Raw genomic sequence first — 13502 nt, forward strand, 5'->3', positions numbered from 1 at the left:
CAATAGCCAGTGTGCCCTGAGATGCTGAATTTGTATTCACCTACTGTTGAATTGGGCACTATGTGTGTTTTCTTGGGAATAAACTTTTACATAACTCAGTTGGTTTTATTCCTAAGTAAGGTGCTCTCCTATTGAATAGCTCAGCTGCAGAACTTAGCTACTGAACCTTGGGTGGATGCATGCAGGGCTGGCCCTACCACTAGGCAAACTAAACGATTGCCTACAGCACTGGCCTTCTAGGGGCACCAAATTGGGTGCCACCATGTGACTCAGTGACATTATCAGTGCAGGGGGGGCACCAGAAGTTAGCCTTGCCTAGAATGACAGACAGTCTAGGGCCACCCCTGGATGCAAGCTACAGGTGGCTCCCACTCGTGCTCTAGGACAGAGTTTCCCAAACTTCTCCCCTCCATGGCCCAGTTGCTTCCCCAGAAGAAGCAATACAGAGACTGTGAGCCGGCCAGGAACTTTCCCGGCCCTCTCTGATGAGGGGGGGGGGGGGGGCTTCTGGCCAGCTCAGTGTCTGTAGCACTCTCTGAGTGCTACAGGCAGCAGTGGTGGCGGTGTGAGAAGAAGAAGATGATGATATTGGATTTATATCCCGCCCTCCACTCCAAAGAGTCTCAGAGCGGCTCACAATCTCCTTTACCTTCCTCCCCCACCACAGACACCCTGTGAGGTGGGTGGGGCTGGAAAGGGCTCTCACAGCAGCTGCCCTTTCAAGGACAACCTTTGCCAGAGCTATGGCTGACCCAAGGCCATGCTAGCAGGTGCAAGTGGAGGAGTGGGGAATCAAACCCGGTTCTCCCAGATAAGAGTCCGCACACTTAACCACTACACCAAACTGGCTGGGGGGTGGGGCTGGAGTGCGGTGTGCAGCACCGAAGATAAATAGAGAGGGGAGGGGGCTGTCAGGTCACCCCTGGTGACCCGGTATTGAGGCTTCCACAGCCTGGTACCGGGTCGCGACCCTGCAAATGGAAAACACTGCTCTAGGAAACCAGATAGGAATGTGACCGGCGAAGCAACTAGGATTCCTCAGCCTATTTGCTCCTGCCCCAACTGTACATGACCCTGCTGGTGATCCAGAGCTGATCCACCTCCACTTATAACTCAATGTCCCCCCACTCTCAGCTGAGGGAGAGCGCTGGTCTGCTGCTGATCCCACAGGATAGTCGTGCAGTGGAAGGGGCGGTGCTTTTTCTGGAACCCGACAAAACTTCTTGAGAGTGGCCTATGGATGCCCTTATTCCCTAGGCCCCTACGGCACCTGAGTCTGAAAGCCAATTTGGTAGCGCATAGGACAGCTTTCCCGAGTGGAGGGTAAGGATACCCAGGGCCATCTTAACAGCATTATGAACCCCCCGCCAAGCAGTGTACTGGGCCCTTACGACAACTACTCACAGGAATACAAATGTAAATAGTTATTAATACTGTATCATGCACAGATTAGTAAGGGGCCCCTATGCTCGTGGGGCCCACGGGCAAGCATCCATCAGGCCCATGCGTTAAGGCCCAACCCCTGAGACTCATGGGGCCATGTGATATACTTTTTTGGTTGGGTGTGGACTGGGTATAACAAGTGGTCATCGTCGGCTAGCCAGCGGTCTCTTTCGGCAGCCGTGAACCCTCCTCTTTCTCACACCTCAGATCTGTCTCAAGTTGTCCTGCGCTTTCAAAAGACTGAGCGTCAGTTCTGTTCCCCGGAGCGAGTCACACGCTTCGTGCTGAGCGAACACTCCCTCCCCCGGCCTCAGCGGGAAGCTGCTTGGAAGAACTGCAGCAGCACAAATGGGGTTAATGCTCATCTCCCGCTCGGCAGAGTTGGGCTGGGCAATCCAGAGCCGAGTATCCGGGCAACAGGCGGCGAGGAGTCACTTGCTGGAAAGCTGCCGGAGTTGTCCTGCTTCGTGCCGCCCTCCAGAGAGTGCCCCCTCTGGACAAATGGCGAAATGCACAGGTCCCCGTTTGCTTCGCTCCTACCGAGGCTGGACGCGGCGGCGGCCGTCGTCATTGGCGCCGGGCGTCGTGCAACAGGGCGCTTCACGGGCTGAACAACTAACGTTGCTGATGGCTGCCCTCAAGCTCTCTCTCCCCGCCCCCGCAGCAACTTCTCGGTTGCCTCAACTTGCCCCTGTGATCGGTGCCTCCCCCTCCAGCCCCTCCCTCCCAGCGCTGGCGAAGGGAGGGGGAAGAGAGGCCAAGTCGCCTAAGCGGCGCGCTTCCTTCCACTCCCTCCCTCCCGCCCGCCCGCCCGCCTTGCGTCTGAAAATGATACAGCTCCCAGCCGACTCGGGTTCTTCCCGCTTTCTCGCAAACCTGCAGGCCGGCCAGAGCCACCCTGCCACCCGCGCCCGAAAGGTCCCATCGCCTCCGCCGGGAAGAAGCGGACTCCACCCGGAGCCTAAAGGCTTTGCCTGAGAAGGCGGAGGCGAAAGCCCAGCCCAGCTCGGCCCCCTGAGGGATTGCTGGAGAGAAACCAGCTCAGCCCAGGAGCAAGTGCAAAGGATGCGCTTTGCGAGGTCGCGTTTCCCTTACCGGCTTCTCAAGGCGGGGAAATAAACTCGGCTTCTTTCTCGGAGCGCTGGAAACGTCCGTGATTTTTGTCGACTGGCTGGTCGCGACCCTGCCTGAGAGGGAGAGGCGAAGCCACCGGGCCGAAGCAAAGCGAGATCCAGGTAGCTGGCTGCGTGTTTCCATGCGGAAGAGAAGGGGGTGTTGATCATACTGTGTCTAGAAAGATCGTTCAAAGTTTAAGACCTCTTTTCAAGTCAAGGGAAGCTCTCGCGTCCACTTCGGAAAGATCTGGAGTGGCGTTGGCAACCTGCAGAGAACAGAAGGGGGAAGCATTTGCTGTTGCAAATACCTGTTTGTTTGTTCCTACCTCGTTAGCAGCCTTGTCACATTTGATGAGCCTTTGCCGAAGACGCGCACTGCCGTCGCCTTCACTTTCCAATCTGCGTAGCCAGAGGCAGAATCCGCCGGGCGTCGGGGTTAGCCGGCGAGGTCAGCTGCCTTTCTCTCCGGGTCTTTTCTTCGGGTGCAGATGTACTTGTTGCAACCGGGCGGTACTGGGAAGAGGTGAGAAGTCCTCGCCTCACGGCCTCGCCTCCCTCCAGAGCAGCCGGTTGCGCCAGACTAAAGGCCAGCCCTGGCTGGTCTCTGAAATAGCTTTCTCAGCCAAAGGTCAGGGCTGCCAGAGGTCAAGAGGGAAGAACCCTCCCCCGAACTCCTTAACAGCAGAAGGGTGTTTAGAGGGCACCTCTGGTCCACCTAACGTGATCTATGATTAGCTCGGTGTGCGTCTCATCTTACCGAGGGCGCAAATCAGGGAACAAGCCACCCTCCAAAACATGCCTGAAGGAAGAGATGGGCAAAGGGGAAGAGTCGGACAAGATTACCATCAATGTGGGGGGCACCAGGCATGAGACCTACAAGAGCACTTTGCGCACATTGCCTGGCACCAGGCTGGCCTGGCTGGCTGACCCTGATGCCCAGAGCAACTTTGACTTTGATGGGCAAAGCAATGAATTTTTCTTTGACCGTCACCCAGGTATCTTCTCCTATGTGCTGAACTACTACCGCACAGGCAAACTGCACTGCCCTGCAGACATCTGTGGGCCCCTTTTTGAGGAGGAGCTCACCTACTGGGGCATTGATGAGACTGATGTGGAGCCCTGCTGCTGGATGACCTACCGCCAGCATCGCGATGCTGAGGAAGCCCTGGATATCTTTGAGAGCCCTGAGCCTGGTAGTGGAGGAGCTGGAGAAGAGGCTGAGGATGAAGGGGCCAGGGAGGTGACTCTTCAGCGCTTGGGCATGGATGACAGGCCTCCTGGAGCTCCTGGGGCCACTGGAGGAGGAGGCTGTTGTCACAGCTGGCAGCCCAGGATGTGGGCTCTCTTTGAGGATCCCTATTCTTCCAGGGCAGCCAGGGTGAGTTGGGGAGCTGTGGGTGACAGCTGGTGGACTGGGTCATAGAGTATTGTGGTAGCACAAGCTTACACTTCTCTCTTGATAATCCTTTCCCCACACTCCATTTTTGGGGGGTTAGGGTCAGAGGGTATATGAGCTGCTACCATTCAGCTATACCTTTCTCTGGATCATGATAGTTCCCCACTTTTGATTAACTTGAGGTGCAGCAGTTAGTTCAGATTTCATCCACTCCCCAAGGTCATTGAATGGACTTTCTTTCCCCTTCCCACCTTTATGCCAATGTCTTTGCTGTTTTTTTCCTTTTTGTTACTTCTCTTGCACGTATCATCTCACTTTCTCTCCTTACTTTCTCCTGCCAAAGCACTGGAGATAGGGCATGTTTCAGGCCTTCATTCCACTGTAGGACTGCCTGCACAGGTTTGATTGTACGTTGTTTCATTTGTTTTGCATGTAGACACTCCATGAGCAAAAACATCTAATTCAAGGTACTAAATAGGTGAGTCCCTGGATGTGAGTTGCTTCTGAGGACTATTGTCATCTGAACACAATTCCCTGGAGTGCTGTACTCACCTTGTGCTTGGGGTCTCTGTGCAATATTGGAGCCATCTGCCTCTGCCCCTTGTATTTGCAAGCATATGCCTGAATGCTTTGGCGATTCCTTTCCCTCTTTCACCTGCTGAGCTCAGGATCTGACAGTTTTAGGAGCACCCAAGAATTCCCTGCCAACTTTCCTCTACTGGGTGTATGACAAACTTGTGTTTAATTGTGTTGGATTTATGAATGGTGCACACAGCACTTGATTCCCTTTCCCACATATGTATACATGTACATGTACACAGACACATAGGCTCTCACATGTCTGTGCATGCATGTATAATACTGTACATATCTGCAACAAAAGCAGTTTGGGTCCTCAGAATTATTACAAGCTGGGGAGGGTAGTACTGTTCTGCCTTTCAGTTCTTTCTGCTGACCATTGCAGTACAGACATGTACTAATCAAGAGCAATCCTTCCTTGGATTAGGACAGCTGTGAGGCTGCCACATGATCTTTTCCATTCCAGCAGTCATTTATTTTTCATCTTCAGAATAGTAACTTGCAAGCCAATCAGCAATTCTCCTGCTGCCTGCTTCCAAGTTTTAGGACTCAAAATGTCAATGAATGGAGATCTGCATGATACTTGCTTTTTAGAAATTCTGCTTCCTTTTTCATGTATGCTAATGCAGGCACACCCACTGCTTTCCCATTCAGACCCATACAAATTGTCATTCAGGTTTTTTTAAAAATGCATAGTTCAGAGACATAATTCACAAGTTCTTCTCTTTGCCATACAGCCAGATTCTGCTTTCATACTCAAGCCATTCACATATCTGTTTCCTTAGTCACGGAGAGAATATAATTGCTGCTGTACATACTGGTAACTCTGTATCTCACATGCATGCACTTGGGATGCAAAAGAATTGTTGGCATTTAGAGGTGTAAAAATGCCAGGGAACACTCTGAGCTTTGCTTGCCTTCTGGCAGAGTTTATATCAAAATGCATGTGTTGGGAGGGAAGGCAGTTACTATTTCCAAAATGTTTTCTTCTATCCAAAGAGATTATTTAGGAAGCCAAATATTTTCCAAAAAGGCACATTCTGAAGATGGAATTACAGACTCTTCCTGTGCCTTAGAGGCCTTAGATTTCCAGAGTGTATGTTCAGTGTATGAGAGGGTCCAAAATAGACTCACTGAAAACAGCCTCCAGGGATTTCTCCCACACTGCAGTTGGCTGCCTCTTCTCTTAGAAAAAAAAAAAAACTTTCCTCAGCCATTGACCTCAGCAACAAGGAGATATAATGATTATCACTGCTCGGAAACCAAAGAGCTATCCTATAGAGAATTATTGTAGTAGACATCATGAAGATAGGTTTCCCAGTCTTTTTCCTGTTGGTGAGATAATCTCAGTTTCTGTTTTGATTTTTTTAAACAACAGCTCAGTAACTGCCTTGGGCAAAATATTTAGTTTGGGGAGGAAAACTATGTGGCCCAGTGTCTGCATAGAATATGGAAGGGAATGTGGCTCCCTACATTATCCTAGGCTTTCTCAGGGTCATGTTAGACAGGATATGAGCAATCCCTGATAAGTATCTCCCACTTTTTAAAAACCTAATTAGTACTCCCCTGCAACTGCACAGAAGATCATGAAAGCAGAAAGGGATGTTTAACCCTTTCTTCCATGCTTTCATCAGAAAGCTGCAGGTACTCTATGGTGTTTCTCCATCCTCCCTGGAGTTAATTGTAACTTAAGAGGAATGGAAATTGTGGAAGAGGCATGGCAGGTATGGGTTAAATATCTCTTTCCTGTCTTCAAAACAGCTGCATGGGACTGCTAATTAGCCTTTTTGAAACAACCTTTTGTTTAAACCCTTCCCCCCTGATCATTTATTAGTTAGTTTTGTTATTATCTTAGTTTTATAAAGGCTAGTTTGATGGGGTGGACACAGTAGGCCCATCCAGGGGTGATGATCCTGCAAAGTTAAGGTGCTCCAGGAGCACTTGGAGCTCCCTTAGCATGCACTTTTTGCTGGGCAGGGTTTGAGTGACAAGGGTGCCCATGGTTGCCAGTTTGTCATCTGGCAAATGGGAGATGCTGCAGATGGAGCAGAACATATCCAGGACTGGATGGCTGCATCTAGCTGGCATAACCTGGCTGTACTCTGTGCTTTACACCATGGAGAAACAGTTGGACATGGAATTTGGCTCCTCTCTGAACTGTCCTACAGCTGTGATAAGAATCCTCATGTGGCTTAAGTTCAGCTGCTTTCATGCGAACTTCAGCAAGGTTGTCTCAGTTTGTACCACATCAGTATCTGACACTCGTGCTTCTAATATTACATGCTGGTGTTGAGAAGGGTGTTTAAACAGTTCATAAAATATAAATGGGCTGTCTTGGAAGGTGCCCTTGTGTTTCTCCAAGAGCAACAGAAATAACTCTCTTCTTTGTGGTCTTCTGCTATGAATTCTTTACTTTGGATATCTCCCAAATACTTGCATAGACAATTCCTCTGTCTTTTGTTGTGTGCTTGGGGTTGACTTACCAGAGCTTGGCCACTGTTCCTTTTCCAACCACCAGAGGAGTTTTGTTTTGTTTTTGTTTGTTTGTTTGTTTTAAAAAAAACACAATTTACAGGAAGAAGAAGAAGAATTGCAGATTTATAACCCCCCTCTCTGAATCAAAGATTCAGAGCGACTTACAATCTCCTATATCTTCTCCCCCCACAACAGACACCCTGTAAGGTGGGTGGGGCTGGGAGGGCTCTCACAGCAGCTGCCCTTTCAAGGTCAACCTCTGCCAGAGCTATGACTAACCCAAGGCCATTCCAGCAGGTGCAAGTGGAGGAGTGGGGAATCAAACCCGGTTCTCCCAGATAAGAGTCCACACACTTAACCACTACACCAAACTGGATTATCTTATTAACAATTCTAAATAATTTCAATTGTTGTATGAAGTTTTGGCTTGCCTTATCAGACCAGAAAGCATTTTCTAAATAATAGTGTATTGTCCTGATTAGCAAGCCATAGAACAGATCCTAACTTGTCATAAGACTTGATTATAAAGTGACACCATTCACTCTTGCCACATCCATATTTCTAGTCAAGGAAGCTGGACTTTATCATATCAGTGTCCAAACTTGGAGAGGAAAAGATGGCAGGTGAACTCAGAGAGCAATCCTAGGCGGGTCTTCTCAGACTTTAACTCCAGTCTGTTCCATGGGGCTTAGTCTCTGGAAAGTGTTATTAGGATTGCTCTCATAACCTGTGATTAGTGCGATTTATGCTGAGTTGCTTTACACTCAGATCACATTAGATAAATGATAGTTTCTAGATATACGGACAGGAAAATGCTACTCCTGTTAACTGGCAGCCTGATCTTGTACATTGTGTTTAGTTGTCACCGCAAAAGCTAAAGCTGTGTTGTAATTTAAGAAAGTAGGACAGGTATATCCTGTGCTGTCTTCTCACTATTACAAGAATGTGTTAAATGTAGGCTTTCCTCATTCAGGCACTTCCTCCAGCCAGCCTAGTGAGGTCCTTTCTTCCAGTAGCCTGACTCCCCTCTCCAAGTCCTGCCCTCCTGCTTCTTGTTCTGTAAAGCTATGCGTTGAATGTGAAGAGCCAGGTGCTGTAGTAACAAAGTGTGCTATTGTGCCAATGCATTAGCTGGAGCTTGGTTCCTGCAGTGGTATGAGCATCTGTGCAAGCATTCCAAGACTTGGCCTGTATTTATAAGTCTTTTCAAACCTATATGGAAGGTAATTCCATATCATAAAGCAGAAACTGAGGCAAGAATTGGTATGTTCTTGGTGCTTGGGGGGAGGCAACAGTGGGAGGGCTTCTTATGTCCTGGCCCCACTGGTGGACCTCCTGATGGCACCTGGTATTTTGGCCACTGTGTGACAAAACGTTGGACTTGATGGGCCATTGACCTGATCCAACATGGCTTCTCTTACGTTCTTATGTAAGACTTACAGTTTTGATTTCTCCTGAAATAGCACAAAACCCATCTAAAAAGTCCCTGAGCTTAACATATACATTGCTATAGAGTGCCCTATGGAGTGCTGTGAAAGAGAAGGTAGCCAAGCTGATGAGAACAGCAGGCAAGCAGGAGAAGAGGAAGGGCTTCATTGGCTTCTTATTAAGATACAGCAAAGACTGTGTGGCTGGCTTTGGAGTAACAGTAGGAACCAGTGCTTTATGCAGGGAAGAAGCTCTGCACCCCTGCAGTGATGAACAAGGAAATGGCATACAGGAGACTCACACAAACAGGTGTAATCATAAAACCTACAGTGTTCTGCTGCACAGCTCCAGATGAGAGCAGACCTTCCACCCATTTTCGCCCAGACATTAATCTTGATTGCTCACATCTCATTATGAAAAATTGTGACAGAGCTGTGTAGGTCGCCAGAAATTCACTCAGAGGCCCTTTGAATAGAACAGAACCCTGATGGCAACTGTACTGGCATTAGCAGTGTTACCATGGTCTCTCACAGGATGGACCCATTAAGCCAGAGAGCTTATCCGTGTGGATAGCCCACTCAGATGACATGGACCTCAAGCAAAAGAGAAAAAGGAGAAACATCTGTATTTAATTTTTTAATTTAATTTGCGATTTATACCTCGCCCTATCCCACAAGGCGTAAAGCCACCTCAGGTTGGCATTTACCATTCCTCAGGCCAAATGGACACTGTTAGAAAAAGATGTGTCTTGAAAATGGTGCAGAAAGTGCATGATCTTAAGATATGGAAGCAACTTGAGCTTTGCAGCTCCTGCCAGCATGTTTTGGGGAATGGGTGGATCTGAGAAAATGGATGCATAGGTGTGCTCTCACCATGAACCGGTTCATGACTTTAAATGACCCAGTGGCTAAAAGGCAATGGTTAATTTCTAAGAGATAAGGCAGGACTCAGCTCTGTCTACAGCATATTACTCCTGATTTCTTTACTGTGCCCCAGATCCCAAATTATGTGTTGTGGGCTGTGATAACTTCGTGATAAAGAAAGGGAACTCCATATACACTCAGGGACAGTTGTCCAGAGGTGAATTAGCTGGAATTAAGCTCTGCATAAGGAGATGTGTTCCCCTCTGTTTGTTTTCCCATCCATCCATGTGGAGCAGCCCTGGCTTATTTTTATATGTACAAGAACAGAGTGGGAAACAATTTCGCCAGATCGATTTACATAGGAAATAATATACAATGACTAAATGGTTTCAGTGGACACTGTGGCTACCCTTAATTTTCCTTTCAGTAGAAGTTAGATGCTCAGAAATCAATCCATAAGTGATTTGCTCAAGGTAACACATGGAATCTCAACAGAGCAAGAAACCACTTTAGTAGTAAATAACCCCCCATGCATTTTAATGAAGGGGGCATGGCCAGTGATGTCACTTCTGGTGACGTCACCGGAAGCGGTGTCAACCCTTGCATAATTAATGAAAGGGGCATGGCCAGTGACGTCACTTCCGCTGATGTCACCGGAAACTGCATCATCAGTGTCATGACCCCAATGATGTCACCTAGGTCATGACCCCACCCCCACGTGACCTAGCCCCTGCCGATCACCATCTATGCTCCACCATTATGTAACTACCCCGCATATTTAATTAATTAAGCACCTCCTCCAGGAAATGACCTTACTGACTCACACCACGTGACGTAGCCAGGCCAATCAGCATCTACGTCCACCTTGCTGTGACCTAGCAACCCTGCATATTAATTGAGCAGGATGGAAATCACATGTGTAGCCCCCTCCCCTGCCCCCTTCTCCAGCACCACCCACTGCAGCATCATTGAACTTCCGCCTGTGGCACCCCACTCTGGAAATTGGGGGCCACCACTGAGACGGCCTGAGTAGGTCCGTGTGACGCCTCTAACATCAAGCCCAGTCACCCCTGACCAATAGCAAATGGGGCTGGGGCCCACCTCCACCCAGCCCACCCTCACCAGGTTATTTTAGGAAAGAAGCCATTTGTGCTTGAACACACGTGCACAGGCTCTTGCTGAGAACATGGAAACTCCAGCCAGACCCTTGGTACTTTCCAGCCCGCCGCCATTGGTGAGACAAAATTTTAAAAGGAGATATGTGAGCAGTTCTGAGGATGAAGAATTTGTTCCCACAAAGCTCCATTTCCCGGGGCCTGTTTTTGACGAAGAGACATGTGTTAGTATGGACAGCGGGGAGACAATAGCTGACATGCTAGCTAAAAATGGCGTTTCCCAAATTTTGCAAGGCCTCCTGGAAGATTTCCCAGACACCCAGGAACTTATTCCCTACAGTACCCAGGTTTTCCAAGAGATTCCTGATTCCCAAGAGCTGATTCCAAGCGAGAACCCTATGGCACAGGTAATTTGGGAAAGGGGGGGAAAGGGGTGGGAGGGGAGTAGAAAAGGTTATTGGAAACAGGCTTTGCATAGTGCTTTTAACTGAAAAAAACCTGCTTTTAATTTTCTAGTATTCTGCCTGCATTGAGCCACAAATTCCAGATTTAAAATTGGCTAAAGCCTCAGAGGAGAATATTCCTTCAGAGGCAAAAATCTCCACACAGGTATGAACCCCAGTTGTTTAGTGTTGTGTGGTGGATGTGGGGGCTTGTCAAGGCTTGTAAAACTAAAATAAATGCTGTCTTTTTAACAGGAACAGCCAAAAATTCCATTTGGCATGACACCCGGGGAACGAGTCATTGCCATGAGAAAGCTTTTAAACATGGAAGTTTTTGAGGATTCTGACTGTATACCACCCTGAAAATGGAAATCAGCAATGTCAGCATTAGTTCGTGCTGCTGTCTATTCGATAACAATGCATTGTATCAATGAATTTTTATATGATTCTTGTGAAGGATGCCAGCTTCAATCGCCCGGGCAGACATCGCACGCATGTCTTTTGTGGTCTGAAAAAATGGTAGACCGCAAGGTGAAATTTGTTATAGATGAAATGTCAATACATTCGATAATGCAAGTTGTGACCTCAGTTGCCTATTCATTGAAGTGTCTGCTCTTCACGCAAGAGAATATGGACCAAATATTTGATTTATTGAATAGAGTTGGAGACTCTCCAAATTCATGTAAAACTCTTGAAACAATTTTGAAAAACTCTGACAGTGCAATGGTTAAATATGTTGAAGGTTATATCAAAGATTTGCATTTTCGTTCATTTTTTCTGCACAAAAAAAAATGGCGTATAAAAGATATTGCAGCTGCTTTTTAATGTATGCTTTTGAAATAAACCTTGTAAATAGACTGCAACTACATTTGGCATTGTCTGTAAATAAAACGGAACCTTTTTAAAGAAATCAATGCTGTCATTACATTTCCAGACATGTCCAATATTGTTATCAGATGCCAGGTCATGCCCCCATGAAATGAAGGCCTGGTGGGAGGGAGGGTGCTGCACACTGATTAAATCTGGCAGCATTTTAAAATTCCTAGGATGGTTAACCCCTCTATTCACTGACAGCTGTTTTTTTAAAAAAAGTTGGGGGGGTTGCAAGGGAGAGAAAGGGGGCTGTACTCTGATTAAATCTAGCAGCATTTTAACCCCCCCCCCTTTACTGGCTACTGTTTTTAAAGAAATTCTGGGGAGGGAGAGCCTATATATATATATATATATATATATATATATATATATATATATATATATATATATATATATATATATATATATATATATATATATATATATATATATATATTGCAGTGTATTCTGAAAAAACTACTCACCCTCTTTTCCATGTGGATCCTAAAGCCATGGCTGCTTCTTCTCAGAGATTGTGTGGGAGGAGAAAGGAGGGGGAGGGATTTTGCAGCCGCATGGATGGAATCTGGTCTAAGCAAGTCATGGAGAATCTCTATTGGATCAGCAAGTCACACGGCTAGGAGAACCAATCACAGTGCTCCTTCACACAAAATAGTGGTCATGATTAGATTAGGGGTGAGTCACTTCTTTTTTGGCCAGAGGAGGAGAAGGGCAGAAGACATCTTTTACCTCAAGGCTGCAGGTAAGCCATGTGCTCCAATTTCTCTATGTGATTAGAAATTAATACTGCTTTTAAATTTTGTCTGTTTCAACCCCTTTTACTGCCATTAAAGCAGATAGTTTATGGCTTGTTTGCCCCAAGCATGCTTAATGAGAAGAAGGGGGCATGGAATAGTATGGCCTGTTTCAGTTTTTCTTGATTAGATTAAGGGGCCAGGAGACTTTTTACCTTGAGGTGTTTGTCTTAAGCTTCATAAATGGGGATAATAATGTAATGCTGTAAAAGGCTTATTTGTGATCGGTCCTTTTCAATATTCTTTGTAAAGCTTAGGGGTTAAAAAGAACAAAAAATGGCTGAAGATAAATCTTCAAAAAACAAAGGTATGGTGTGAGTCAGTAAGGTCATTTCCTGGAGGAGGTGCTTAATTAATTAAATATGCAGGGTAGCTACATCATGGTTGGGCATAGATGGTGATTGGCGGGGGCTAGGTCACGTGGGGGTGGGGTCATGACCTGGGTGATGTCATTGGGGTCATGACCCTGATGACACAGTTTCTGGTGACGTAAGCAGAAGTGACATCACTGGCCATGCCCCCTTCATTAATTATGCAAGGATTGACACAGCTTCCTGTGATGTCACCGGAAGTGACGTCACTGGCCACGCCCCCTTCGTTAAAATACATAGGGGTTATTTACTACTAGCTTTGCTTTCTTTTCTAAACCTAGAAAAGAACTGAGAACTGTCAAGTCTAGAATAAAGATTATTAGAGGAAAACCATGACAGTTTTGCAGAAATGCTAGTGGGACCTCCTCTTAAGCACTGGAGAAACACAGAAGTGATTTTCTGGCAGAGGCTTCAGGAGTCGCCTGCCTCTGATCGATTTACAGCTATCATAGTCATGATTCATACATAGTCCTTGTTATTGGTTGGCTTAAAGATGATAAGAAGCTGTAGCAATGGTGGCAGAGCAGAGTCATGCCTTCACATTTCTGGACTCGTTTGTGATGCCAGTAATGACATTTGTGCCCAGATACTGCTCCTGGACTGAATG

At 47.0% G+C, this 13502-nt stretch overlaps 1 protein-coding gene across 3 annotated transcripts in view; it reads left to right on the top strand.

The window, feature by feature from the left end:
- Nucleotides 1-2385: 2385 nt before the first annotated feature.
- The window catches only part of KCNC4 (potassium voltage-gated channel subfamily C member 4), a 56357-nt gene continuing 45240 nt past the window's right edge, over nucleotides 2386-13502 (top strand). For 2 of the 3 annotated variants that reach the window (XM_060231619.1, XM_060231620.1), the window contains exon 1: nucleotides 2663-3936. In XM_060231619.1, the coding sequence (XP_060087602.1) occupies nucleotides 3286-3936 (651 nt within the window). In that variant the 5' untranslated portion in view covers nucleotides 2663-3285. Of the gene's footprint in view, nucleotides 3937-13502 lie in introns of all 3 variants that reach the window. The other variant, XM_060231618.1, reaches the window with a different exon arrangement.

Source organism: Heteronotia binoei, chromosome 2, assembly GCF_032191835.1.
Source record: "Heteronotia binoei isolate CCM8104 ecotype False Entrance Well chromosome 2, APGP_CSIRO_Hbin_v1, whole genome shotgun sequence".
Taxonomy (NCBI): domain Eukaryota; kingdom Metazoa; phylum Chordata; class Lepidosauria; order Squamata; family Gekkonidae; genus Heteronotia; species Heteronotia binoei.